This window comes from Acipenser ruthenus, chromosome 14 (genome assembly GCF_902713425.1).
Source record: "Acipenser ruthenus chromosome 14, fAciRut3.2 maternal haplotype, whole genome shotgun sequence".
NCBI lineage: Eukaryota > Metazoa > Chordata > Actinopteri > Acipenseriformes > Acipenseridae > Acipenser > Acipenser ruthenus.
The window spans coordinates 10,969,806-10,984,398 of NC_081202.1; the positions used below are offsets into that span (position 1 = coordinate 10,969,806).

At 34.8% G+C, this 14,593-nt stretch overlaps 2 protein-coding genes across 2 annotated transcripts; both read right to left on the reverse strand.

Annotated features, from left to right (window-relative positions):
- Positions 1 to 7,087: 7,087 nt before the first annotated feature.
- LOC117420005 (probable G protein-coupled receptor 85) lies at positions 7,088 to 11,157 on the reverse strand. The gene is made up of 2 exons (XM_034926378.2): positions 10,885 to 11,157; positions 7,088 to 9,729 (listed from the first exon to the last, which is right to left on the reverse strand). Exon 2 carries the CDS (start codon positions 9,569 to 9,571, stop codon positions 8,456 to 8,458), a length of 1,116 nt encoding a protein of 371 aa, XP_034782269.1. The 5' UTR covers positions 9,572 to 9,729; positions 10,885 to 11,157; the 3' UTR covers positions 7,088 to 8,455.
- An 872-nt stretch (positions 11,158 to 12,029) lies between these two features.
- On the reverse strand, positions 12,030 to 14,130 carry LOC117420006 (small integral membrane protein 30-like). Its single transcript, XM_034033493.3, has one exon. It carries the CDS (start codon positions 14,042 to 14,044, stop codon positions 13,856 to 13,858), a length of 189 nt encoding a protein of 62 aa, XP_033889384.1. The 5' UTR covers positions 14,045 to 14,130; the 3' UTR covers positions 12,030 to 13,855.
- Positions 14,131 to 14,593: the final 463 nt, after the last annotated feature.

A 14,593-nucleotide genomic window follows, 5' to 3' on the forward strand; every position in this document is an offset into this window, starting at 1 on the left:
AGATTCATAATGAATTCTGACTGAACACCACAGGAAGAACACCTAAATATCATGCACATCCTCTGAGTTCTGAAGTAATTCATTTTGAATTCCGCCCTGTTCATTCATGTGGATGAAATTACCTGTATTCATTCCAAATGATGTTGATCACATGTATAAGGCATACATTCATGCATGAATTAACACTTCTCACAATCCCCTGGTGGGCGAGTAAGAGGGTATGAATTAGTGAAGAATAAACAGTGAATTCATAAGGGACGGATGGAAGGGAAAGTGGACCCTAAATGTTTTTAAATCATGATGAACTAACAGGGTTACTTTAGAACTCAGAGGACATGTATAAGATATTCAGGTGTTATTCCTGTGGCACTCGGCCGTAATTTCTTTATGCAGTTGCGGCTATTATTTTAAAGTGTTACCATGATTACACATAATAACACTAAATTACAATGCAAAATATAAAAATATTATAATAAATAACACTTCATGAACTATTAAATTGTTGAAGCAACCTGAATTGATTGTAACTAGTTTTGTGACATTCAAATGTTGTTTTTCCTTTAACAATAAATACTGCAAACTGCATTTTTGCACAAAGATGTTAATAATCATGACCCAATATATCTTCAATGATGCTAATGCACATACAGTCATTGAGGGACTGCTATTCATCATGACCTTGGCAATTCATTCACTGAGATAAGTACATGTTTTTATAACTGTATGCAGCCTTGTTCCTTATTGGTTGAACTGTATAAGGTACACAATGCTTAACTTCTTTGTTAACTTCTGTGCTCAGTATAAAAAAATAATTAGATTTAAAAACCATTAGACTTAATGACCAGGTACTGCACATGATTAATGGTGTTTTGGCAAGATACACAGTTTCCAAAGTGAGAAATAAAGTCTGGACAATTTTATTAATCTTCATTTCTGTATAATACAGTACTTGGTTATTGTATCTTTAGTTCCTGGTAGCTTTCATGAGTTCTCATCATGAGATCCTCACACACAATAATTTAAGCATAGGAAGAGATGGAACTCAGTTGAAGATATAAAATCCAAACATTAATCCACCCCTTAGCCTGTGTAACCTCAGTACATAATTATGTATACCATGAGACTGAAAAGTTATGGAAATATAATTGCTAGATTCACTGACACATTTCATTATACTGGTAACACCCTCTGCACCAGGGAGTTACCAGAATTACAAACTGAATTATATAAGTACATTGACAATAATTACTGACCAAAGTAGTTCATAATTTCTGGTAAATTCCCTGAAGTAACACACCACTAATTTATTGCCAAGGCTTATTGTACCATTGATTGTTATGCCTCTGCACCACTTTCGTTCTAGGTGTGTGAAGAGGATGCTCAGTGCTCTAGGGGCTGGTACTGTGCTGGAAGCCTGTGGATCCGTGGTCTCTGGCTCTGCACCCCATTTGGTCAACATGGAGATGAGTGTCACCCATACTCCCCCAAGGTTGGTTCTAACAGTGCACAGCATTCCCTTGTGTGATGTAGAGGTAAACAATCTAATACCTAGAAGAAATGACAGCAATATCAAACTGGCATATCTTTTTTTTTTTTTTTTTAATAAAATAAAATACATTTGCATTTTTATTTATCTAATGACAAAGGGTTTGGGGGCTATTTTTGTTGTTTCATATTTTGTTTTGTATTGCAGATTTTATTTTAGAATACTGCTACAATAACTAAAAGTATAAGCAGGACTTTTCTTATACCACAATAGCATACACAGCTACTATTATTAATTAATTAACATGTGGACAAGACATCCATGTTTTAGCAAATAACCGTCAAGTGATGCTTATTCCATTATTAATGAAATGCATACATGGCTTACAGTAATACAATTGGTTTTTGGATTATAAAGACATAACAAAATAAAGAACACAAAATAATTAAAAAGGAGGAGAATTAAATGTTTCCCTTCTAAAGATGTTTTCCATTACAAAAAATGCTTCAAATTAAATTGCCTATAAAATGTATCATTAGGTTTGCCTAATTATCAGTCCTCATACAGTACCTGAGATACAGATACTAAAAAACTGAAACAAACAGGAAAAAAAGTTCTATCCCTTTCCTAGATAAATGTTATTGTGCTTTCAAAAAATGGTCTGGCTCATTGACAAACCAATGACAAAGTATGCTGCAACATCCACATATAGGCCTCCAAATGTGTGCATGATCAGATGAGCTTGTCACAATCCATTTCGGAAATGGCACTGATGTGTCTGAAGAGCAAGAGTTGAATCACCTAGATTAAAGGAATTCATTTACAATTATAGCAACTGGATAAATCACTGATATGAATACAGTTTACATTTGACAAGTGTAAACATGGCCTATGAGGAACAAGCTCAAATGCACTATTGGTTGAAGCATATATTGTTTTCAGTCAAATTCAAGTTTTGTTTACTAGTGGTAGGCCGAGATCCTTTTCCCCTCCCCACATGACTGTGTAGGTAAGTATTGTGACAATTTATGACTCAGTCCACAATTACAAATCCTGTAAAAAACAGAAACATTTGTGACAGCTTTAAAAAAGTAAAGGGTAAAAATGACAAACATTAGCAGTAGTAGCTCTGACAAATGCACTTGTTTATACGTTGGACCAAAATCCATACTATGATTGTGGTATGCTTTTTAAACAGTCACTGGAATAAACATTTTTTTAACTTTATCTCTGATAAATGTAGTAATATGTAGCTGTAAAGAGAAGCATGTTTAGTGTAATTTAATTCAGACTGGCAACCTTTTTTACCCACAGAGAGGATTTGCACAGTTGCGCAGAGGAAATTTGTTATGATCAACTGTGGGTAGCAAAAGCCAAATATGGAACAATGCCAAAATGGTAATGAATTTGAAAAATGTAATCCATATGCTTCTGTCTCTGACATGAGCTAAATATAATGATACTAGCTGCAGTACCCGGCACTGCCCGTGGAAATTCAATATTTCAATATTTGAAGCATGACAAATTGGGGAACGGTAGCCTTATGGTTTCCTGTAAGTTACCGATCTTGGGTGTCGCACAATGCGCTCAGACTTTTTTTTAACTTTATTTTTTTTTGGTTTTTGCCATTTTTAATTTAAAAAAAAAAATTTGTTCTTTTTATTTATGTTTTGGTTTTGTGGGTTTCTTTAATTTGAGATATATGGCTACTGTAGTGATCCAGCAATGGGGTTACTAAATAAAGTACCACGGGGGTCAAAATTCTGGATCCAAACATAGCCCTCGACCTTCCCCTGGATGAAAGAGGAGGCCATGCAAAGTTTGGTTGCACTGGCTCCTGCGGGGTCCGAATGCATAAAGGAATAGACAGACAGACACATTTTCTTCTTTATATATTAAGATAAGGCATGGCCCATTTTCTAATATCATTGTTACCATTTTATAATGAGCACCAAGCGGCCTTCCAGCATACATAGCAAATTGCTTCTGAATATTTTTATACTGCTTAACTATTCTCAAAAAGATGTGGTATAAAGTATTACAATCACCTGCCATTTGTAATGTGGAGGGCCACCATAAACTGTTATGTGACCAAACCACAAAGAATTGTCTATAAATTGGGGGTGGCAAATTTCAGCAAAGTCTTTTCACCAGAAAAGGTCCAGAGTGTCTTCACTTTTGAGAATGTGCATGGTGTTGGGTACGGAAGCAGCTGCTATCAGTCCTGTATCAAAGTCAGGTCGGGTATTGCCCATTGTGACTGAGACTGAATGGCAGGACATATACCAGGGATGCATTTGAATAACAAATTGCAGATCATTTGAAATAGTTATCTGTGTGTATATGGTCATTTCTATTGAATATACAGTTGTTGAAGATATTTTAAGAATAACGTTATCTGTTGTTAGGAACACATGCTTCATATGTATGTAGTTTGTCCAGTTTGGGTACTACTGGTACACTTACCTACCTTAAGGTCACTCTGCTCATTTAAAAACATCCCATTAAAAGGTCAACTGAAAGCAGGATAATTGATTTAATAAGATCCTGTGGCAATGTATACTTACATGGATTGCTTAAGTAGATTTACATATATAAATAGATACTGTATAATTGTTTATACTTTATTTTTACACTGTAGATGCTTTGTCTTAGAAAATGGCACTACAACACTGTTTGTCCATGCTTACCAAAACACTCATGCATGAAATGGAAAGAAGGCACACACCGCTGTACAGAGGACGCTAAAAGAATGAAGTCAAGTTTCAGAAGAATGTAAAATGTGTTTTCTTTACAGTACCCTCCGCAATAGCAAGAGCAGCCAGATACTTTACTGTTGCGACAATTGTGACCTAACAGAATAAAAACTAAAAGCGGGTTTTACAGCTACTGTGAAGATGTAGTAATTTTTTGTACTACATACTGTGAGTATGTAGTATGAGGGTTATTAATTCATTATTCACATTGAGATTGTGATTTTATTACCTTTTCTTCCAAAATATTAGTAACAGCTCTGTTGCCATTGTGGTATGTTTTAATGATATGAATAGTGGAGGATCTACATATTGAAGCCTATATCAGCCTAGCTTACGTTTTTTCAGCAGGGGTGATTTTATTTATTTTCAGTCATGTAATACAAAAATAAATAAAGTGGGTCTGATAATTAAAAAAAGATCCCCGCTGAGTTCAAGACATAAGACTTTTTTTTTAAATGCAATATAACAAAAATGTATCATTAAATTGTTAAACTGTATTCATTAAAATTAAGTTGTTTTAAGTTGTAAAATTTACATATAGCATAAGCACAATTAGTCAAATAACACATGTCTAAAAGCTCATAAATATTTCAGACACTTGTTGCTCATTAGTAAAACAAAACTACTTTCTGGGCTCTGTGATCTGATCCTATGGTGTTGACCTGATCGATTCAGGGTGGTTCCACAGTGCTGTAAAATATTCAAAGAAAATCCAGCTGTGGCTTATCCCTCCGGAGTATAGGCTGATCCAACCACTCTGTATTTTTTTTATTTTTTTATTAATCTTGTGCATAATGTTGAAAAGTAGTTTTAAAAACTAGTTTTGAACCTACAGTCATTGTTTTTTTATATATAGCCACACATTCCATTATTACATCACAGTAGATCAGTGGCCTCTATTCATCAATTTTTAATTTAAGGTTTAGTCATCTATAATAAAGATAAACCAGACCAATGATACTTAAAGTAAAACTTTGTTAATGCAGCCCTCAAGGGACAGATCATTATCTTATTTTATGAGTTTCACTATGACCTTTATAATTTTTGCATATTTTAGTATGCCTATTAAGATGTAAGAAATGTATATTCAGCTGTGGTACAATATACGTGCTACATTTAAAAAAAGCTTTTTGTAAGATTTGTCAAGCAGTACATCTTAACATAACTATTATTGTTTGAGTATTGTGTATCGTATTGTGTATCCATACGTATGTAAGGACATGCCTGTACGTAATACAACATTTCAATACTCACAGTACAGTGCTTATCACACAATAGGAATTTTCTGACTATTTTGATTTTTGTTTTTAAAACAGTTCCACATAACATGCTATGGATGCCTGTAGATATGAATAAAGGAAAGATACAATATATCTTATTAAGTATAGGCACCTGCAAAGAATATACAGGCTTCGCTACTGGAGCAAGGTGGCAGTGCCTTTGTTGTGATAATTATGTGCTTGGTGCAAAGCATCTCCACAAACTACAATATAGAAATATGTCTATTTTATATCTGAAGTTCATTTCATACACATGGGGGTGTTTATACCAAGTTCCAAATTGTACTGTTTGGGGGCTTGCTGTGGTGTTGATCAATATTGATCAAAATGTTTTACTTTAAAGTGTTATTGTTTACCTTTAATTTGAAAAAATTTTAAATATAGATCACACTGCCACCTAGTGTTAATCAGTACACTTCCCTTAAAGGGGAAGTTAAATACTTAATTTTTCACATCACTTTTTATGTATATCTATTTTCATGCTGATACACAACCTTTAAGGGACATTGGTGTTTATCAGATTATATCAAAATAAACCATTCTATGGAAAAGATGGGGCACCTTAATTGGGTTTGTTGATGTTGATTGGCCTACAAAAATGTAGGGTGTATCATATGGATAACTAAAAGAAAGAAATGGTCTGCATTGCTGGAAGGTGGAACCAAGGCTGGATTAATGTTTCACCTACCAATAGAACTATACAAAAAAAATGCATTGGCAATATTTTGTCAACAGTGAGTTGGCTGTTCAAGCAGCTTTACTAAGGGAACTATTTCTATACATTCTCATTAATAAGCCAATGTAATAAGTCACTAAGACACTTCTAATCAGGAATCTATATACTGCACTACAGGGCTTACCAACTGATCATATCTTTCATTCAGCTCCCTAGTGCAGCTCTTTGATTTAGAGGAAAAGTAAAGTATCCCATTAAAGTTATTAATGGGCTTGAAAAGAAAAAAAGGTACAATGTACAGTCAACATGTAGCAAAACTACCATGGTTAGCAAAGAAAGACAGGGTGATGTCTTCATTCAATCTGAAAAAAACTTTCTTTCAGTTTCCTTGCTTCTATGGACAGGTCAGCTTTAGTTAGTTACTGTAAAATTACATTATGTCATTTTCATCCAAATTATTAATTCTCTGTAGCATTTTTTGTTTCTTAACTATTTCTGATAGCGCCAAATTATGAATGAAATTCAGTATTACAGCAATGCAGAGAGGAAAAGTATAAAGGCAAGTAAACTGCAAACTGCTACACCACCTATCTTCATAAAAAGTCCAGAACAGTAACAGTTTTATTATGTAATCCACATATCTCTTTGTTACAATGTCTGTACCCTTAAACGGAAGTGACTTACATGTATTACAACAGATCTATGCCACCAGACAGGTAATTATGATGAACTAGGTAACTTTGTGCTGGACAATTTATCAATCTTACTTTGCATCGGTCATTCATTTAAACTTCTGGCATGGACTGACAGCAAATAACATGTCTTTCAAATCTGTGTATTTACAGGCTTCATAGATTGTGTTTTGGAGCAGGAAGAAAATTGAAAAACATATTTGCAAAATGTAAAATTTTATTTCCAAAATTTAAGCAACAGATTACACAGGTAACTTTTGGCAAATGCAATCATAAACTTAAATATACGCACATATCTGAATCTCTGAGAACAAAAGACTCAAAGACTTATACTGCTTCTATAGTACCTCTAAAATACTAAAAATGATAATGCTAAATATTAATTTCTCACAAGTTAAAATGTAAATAATCCAAAACAATCAGTAGAGAAAATGTGCAGAAAGTATAAACAAGACAGTGTGCCTTTGATACAATACATATTTTACAAATTGTGCAAGATTTCATAATAAGGCTCTGGTCTCAACATGACAACTGTCCAAAATATATAATACACTCACATAAGCTCCTTATGGTTTTGGGTGGGGAGCAGACTTTTACAAAGATTAGGTCATTGTGTGTACTGACTGTGTCGGCTCAGATACACCAGGGATATGTTTCACACCTTTCAGAATTAAATCTAACTAGATAACAGATAGTATCAATTTACTGTAAGGAAACAATGCCTCCACAAGAATCAGACAATGATAAAATTTACATTGGTGCCTACTGAGAGTGATGAGTATCTTATCAACTGTTATCTGGTGGCTTGCTCAGAAAAAAGGTATTTGCTAAATTGTAAACCATAGTTGTGCATTTTTTGCCATTCAAATTATAAAGAAAATAATATCATGTCAGTCAGTAGGGAAATATTTATATGAGTAATAAATGCCAAGTCAAGTCTGAATACAACTTTAAAGCACAATACCCCCCCCCCCCTCCCCCCCATAAAAAGAACATACTTACATTTAATTCAAATGCCTCTTGTGTTGGTGCAGTCCAACACTGGTCACACTGATATACCTTGCTTTACTATAATAATACAGCAAATGAAATGAAAGCTCTGTTGTAAAATAAAGTATTGTTTTGTTTAGGTAAACCAAAGATATCCTTACAATGCAATTATTAAACATATATTTGTCTTGATGTCTTTTTTTTTTTTTAGTGCAACTTTTTTTTTTTTTTTTTTTTTTTAAGATGTAAAACAAACAATATTCATTTACTTGCTGGAGACAACCTTTTGCTGCTTTTACTCCAAACTCCTCAAACTGTATCTTCATAGATCCGACAAAAAGATGTTCAAGTCTTTTTTTTATTAAACAAGCTTCCACATTGGTGGCTTACTTACAAGTTAACATAAACACTGTCCTTCTCCAGAACGCTTCATTTTGTGCAGTTCAGCATAATCTCGCATTTACTGCACCCTCCTTCTATCATATTTTGAAGTGAGTGACCGACAGTACACTTTTGGCTGTTGAGGGGGAACGCTGTCAAATACAGGGCAAACCAGAGCTCAATCAACAAAGCCCTCATATGACACAGTAGGGTTCCCTAGGTAACCTGGATTTTCTGCAGTAAAGGAGTGTTGTGCTGAAACAGCGCCTCAACTCTCTGTTGGAGAAAATGCAGATAAATGGATTGACTCCAGCCTGGGCAAAACTCATCCAGACTGCGGCTGTCAAGTACCCCCCTGGCACCACGGGCCCCCTGGCAAACACTCTCCAATAGCATGCTACAAGATAGGGGCCCCACAAGGTAAGAAAAAAAAACGTCATAATGTAGAACATCCTGCTAATCCTTTTTTCAGTTTTAAATTCATCCAAAATGAGGAGTCGTCTTCTCCCTGTTGTATTGGTGTTTTGCCTTATTCCCAGCAGGGTCGGTGGAGTAGGGCCTCTTCCAAAGCCAGCTAACCAGTTTGCAGCCGCCTGGCCACTGGCCCCCGGACCATGAAAAGTCCAGTTCTGGCTGACAGCTGGTACAAACTGGACTGGTTTCATCTTCCTGCGATCATGGACAAAAAAAATAAGCTTGAGGTAGACAAGCTGGGTGGCGAGAAGTATTAGGGCTAGAAGCAGCATAAATCCCAGTGAGTCGTTGGCTCTGAAGGAGCGATGTTGGAAAGTGCACTGGTCTTCCTCCCTGATAAAGGAGTAGGTACCCACATCCAAGACTGGTGGAAAAGCCATAGCCACGGAAAGAGTCCACACCATACAAATGACAGCCAAGCAGGTCCAAAACGTCAGCCTTTTCGTATAGAAACGGTGATGGGCTATGGCCAGGTATCGAGTCACACTGATGCAAAACAGCATAAAGGCAGTATGAAAGCAAGATAAAACTCCCAGAAAGGCAATCACTTTACATGTAAGCGTTCCATATGTCCAGGACGAACCATTTTTAACTGAAGTGAATACAAACGGGAAACAAATTGCGGATCTGAGTATATCTGAACCACAAAGATCAAGTAAAAAGTAGTAGGGAGCTCGGTGCAAGGTCTTGTCTTTGACCAATAAGATGGATATCAGGAGGTTACCAACCATGCCAACCCCAATGATGAAGCCAAGGGAAGTCAGTTTGAGAAAAGTCGTAAGAGGAGAAAGATTCTGCAAGATGTTGTGGTCACCCGCATGACTATAGTTCGCCATAGATGGATGGATAATAAGATAGCCTCAGTCAAGTATCATGATCTAGATTCACAGGGAGGAGATAGATCCATATGTGTGCTTTAAAATACAATCCTGGACTGGAAGCTGTCGTTCTTCTAAGCCATCCTTTGTTCTTTTGTTTCATCACAACCAAACCCCTGAAAAATATTATCCACCAATCAGGTTTTCTTTTAAGGTATTCAATGAGTTGCTTTACCTTTCTGTATACAGTATGTGTAGGTAAAATGGTATTGTTTTATATCAGATTGCAAATATTATAAACATACATCAAAATACAAAATGCAAAAAAAAATACTCCTTTGTTCATCTTTTTAGATTTTCTTTTGATATTTTTACAAATCTGATAAGCATTTTATTAACTACAGACTGCATTTTTGGATTGAGCATTTACATTAACAAGAATGGTATTTTTTTTTTTAAAAAGAAGTATAGAACGAATTTGTATATAAAATAGGTATGAAGCCAAAACTATTGAGGCTTTTAAATGCAAAGGTGAAGAATTACACTCCACTTTATACATCTGAAATATGTTTTATAGAAATGCAGCAGATAGCTGTTGATCACACCCAAAGACCCTGCAGAATGTATGTATCAAGCCAGCAGCTGCCTCGGAGCTCATGCATTGTTGAAAATTAATGGAGGATACATACAGCACTAAGCATCAATATTCTTTTGTCGATTTAACTGTTGACTTGAATTACTTAGTGTACGTTAACACAGGATTTATAATATAACATCTTGCTTAGTTAAGTGTTTATAGTTACAATTTCAGATAATTCGCAAAATAAAACCGAACAATGCTTAAATGCAGCCTTTGTAATTTATTTTCGGGGATTTTTTGTAATAGTGATGTATCACACCCAGAGGTATGGAAGCATAAAGAAAAGAGTAATGAACCACATTTAAAAAAAGGGTATGGAAAGGTTAATTACGCTGCCAGTGATACAATTGATATACATTTTAACATCGAATTTAAATTGTACATTTTAAACATAGAAGAATTTCAAATTTGTAACCTGTATTTTGTTTTTATTTGACAATTGCATTTGAATACAAATCTAATTAATTAACAAAAAAAATAAAAATAGATTCAGTGCATACATAAATACAAGGGTCATAATGCTGGCTGTTTCTTATATTTCTGACAGTAAATGTTAGACTGCATTCACACTGTAACCGGAACGTCCATTAAAGCAGTACATTTTGCAAGTATTATATTTACTGCTAGCTATACTTAATTGTAACAACGTACACAATAAATATGATTGATAAGAAATAAAATAAAAGCATACCTGTTGATTTTGTCTTTGTTTCCCCAGATGTTATTTGTATTGCTGGAGCCACTTTGCTGTAAAAAAAAAAAGCTTGGTTTTGTTGCCTGTTCTCTTTTTTTCACTGTGAATATACAGTAACTGGCACAGCGAGAGCATGCGCACTATCCTATTTGTGATCCAAGCCGCGTCCTGTCTCTTGTTGGAGCAGCACGGTCTCTCCCGGCAACATCTGCTCAATGGGAGCAGCATCAATAAATACATTTTCTTCATCAATTATACACCCAGGCACGTGCTACATCCTCGCGTTTCTTTCTTCTGATGTGCTGGCAGGGCCATACATATTCTTAGAAATGTATGTATGTGTTTATTTATTTATTTATTTATAATGTATGCCTTCTGAATAATTGCCAGACATAGATATTCCTGCTCACACGATGTATGGAGGTTTAGATTACCGGTAGGACTTAAATTAACTGTTGTTTCTCTTTTGCACATCTTATCAATTACACACTCAAATTATCTTTTGTTTATGGTATTAACATTTTTGAAAAGAATGTTAATACCATAAACAACATTAATAATAATACTAATAATACATCAAGGTAATTGTTTATTCCTTTGATTCTGATTAGTGTACAATAGTATTATCATCATTATACTATATGATATAAACAACAATAGTAATACTGTACAGTAACAATATAAACTATTGAAGATATGTTGAAAAGTGGCCTATTGCCCTTAAAAGTGTAGACAAGTTTTGTTTTATTATTTACACCAGAAAAGAGAATATCACAGCGTCAAAACTGGGCCCATGTTGATATCCTGATGTGATTCCAACTAAAATGTCAGTTGTTTATTTTAATGTGGAAGATGAGGAAGAGCTAAATGATAAAAAAAAAATAATAAAAATAAATAAATAAATAAAAAAAAAACACGTCAAATAGTCCAGTTTCCAATGTGCACAGGTAAGGAGTATAATAATTAGGAGTATATTACTATCTGGTAATGTGGAAATACATTAATCTGCCCTACTTTTACATACATTTTAATGCTGGTGCAGATGCACTGTACTGCATTGTAATGTTGCAATTATGTTTCCTGGGGATATCCTGATTTAAAATTGGGCAAAGCAAACATACAATAAAAAAAAAAACAAAGACTTGGAGAGCAAGAAAAATAATTTATTACAGTACATCTGTTACTGTCTGAGAGTAAGAAGCAACATGAGGTTCAGAGAACCTTGAATACATCTATTTGATTGACCCCCCCCCCCATTTACAGCTTAAAAGGGAATGAGTGCTTCTCTCTGCATTTAACATGAATATGTAACCCTCATTTAAACCTATTTTTAATAAGTAGAGAGCAATTGTAACAATTACATCCCCCCCATTGTCATCGCAATTGTATACATTATCATATTTGAAACACCAATGGAAAGAAAACTAATGTAGACATGTTGTTGTAACAATAATAGCATTATGAACAGTTTTTCTGCACCTGCACAACATTGTCCAGTGAACTTGTACAGAAACTGCAGTAGTACAACCTTATGCAGTACAACAATAGTGTTGACTTGACTGCATTTATAATGTGGCACACTTTTATAAGAGAGATCTAAGGAACAGAGGTGTACAACAAATGGCAGTGCTCAGTTGCTTACTGCTCCTTATTTATATGACTGACTTGGACAAGATACATTGGCCGATTACACCAAACTTGGGTCGATAAATGATTTGTATTAGGGCTCTGTAAAGGGAGACTTGGGGAAAATTATGTTTAATGTGAAAATTGATTGTATTGTATATTGGATTTAAATGTACAAATTGAATGAAATTGAAAAATAAAAAGGTATATTTTGAAAAAGATCTTGGGCTTCTATCCCAGCACTTCTTTCAAAATATATATATGAAAGGGTTTACAGCCAATAGTGTATAAAGTTGGGCCACACCTCTACCAAAAAAAAAAAAAAAAGAAAAAAAGAAATAGCAACCAGGAAAATCAAAATAATCCTGTTAAGACGTTTTTAACTTCTTATGTTTTTTATGAATATGTACAATTAAAGGGTACCGTTTTTCTTTTGAAGAACGTATATTCAGTATGCAACAGTATTGTTCATGGAGGTACTTAGAGGCTTTGGATAATTTTTCAGAAATATTACGATATTACTGTAGTTTTACACTGGATCACAAAACAGTTAAATAATGTGGTCATCAATGATCGTACTTTAACTTTTTGGGTTTATGCATAAATCACAATTTTTTAAAAAAGTACTATACATAGTAAAACAACAATTGAATGTCTGCAACAGGGTCATAACGTGTTTACTGTGTGAACAAAGGTGATAAATGCCAGGATAAGTTTCAGTGCCCCACACAGACACGATACATTACATCATGCAAAATATACTGTACACAAAACGGTTTTAATTTTTTCCCCTATGGCAGACTCTTACTGACAATAATTAAGGTTACAGTAGTCTCCCAAACGTGTAGAACGTAGTCAAGCTCGCATTGCAATTTGGAAAGACAGTGCAGCCAGTAACAATATGTAGAACGCGTTCCAAAGCTGAAGTGAAAGGGAATGGTTGCGCATCAGTCTCGATGGAATGATGGTGCATTCTGCGCAGATACTGGAGACAAGTCAAAACTCAACAGTCCCGCAAACGTCCAAAGATAATCAACGTTGATTTTTTTCTTTCTTTTACAAATCAAATTGTGCAATGTTAAACAGTTTTCCACTAGTATCAAGCAACAGATTTCGAGTTTGCTGAATACCACTGCCCGGTCGTCTTGTTTCACGCAGCTCTTCACGAGTAGTAATTCTTATGTTCAATTTGTTTACATCATTAGTTTAACTGTGCTTTTAGAATTTAAGCCGTTTTACATACAAATTCTTAAAAAACATGTTTCAAAATCTCCAGGAAAAATACAAATTCTTAACTTCCGGGTACACAGGCCTGTACTGCTGCAAGTGCAGACATCAGTTCTTACAGCTGTCCGTTTCTTTTCCGCGAATACCAACCCAGACAGGCACAAAATCCAACGACGGAAATTGTCATTCCGAGAAGGAGAGCAACTGCGTCCCCTCCATCAAAAGCTTCAGCCGTTGGTAGCAAGGAAAGTATAAAGAAACCGAGAAGCAGGGGACTCCCGAAGAAATCTGATCTAGAAGCCATTTTGCCCACGAGTTGATCAGGTGATCAGGGTGACGGTCTGATGATTAGGGTACATTTCCTGGCTACGTGAAAGTGCATTGGAAAATTATGGCTTATACCAATTTAATTTAATTTAATTTAATTTAATTTAATTTAATTTAATTTAATTTAATTTAATTTAATAATTAAAAAAAACGGAATCAGTTTGCCAACTTACTGGGTGAGTCAGACTAGCTAACGACTCTTCAAATGAATTGGGCAAACTTCGTAAACACGGCATTGTGGGTAGAAACAGAAGCTGCATAGTGTCAAATGTTTGCTTGTGTGTCTGTACTTCTGTGTAAATGCATCAATAACTGTACTCATCCCATATGTCCAATGCTTTGAATCATGTACAATTCCTGACTTATTTGATGCACGTTGAGTTCGCAATAAGATTACATGAAAAAAAAAAAAAAAAAAAGCTGCCCTTAAAAAGGTACCACCAAAAGTTCCTGTCAGGACACTGCACTCTGATTGGTTATCATATTATTGTTAATAAAACAATGAATAATCCTCTCCCAACACCGA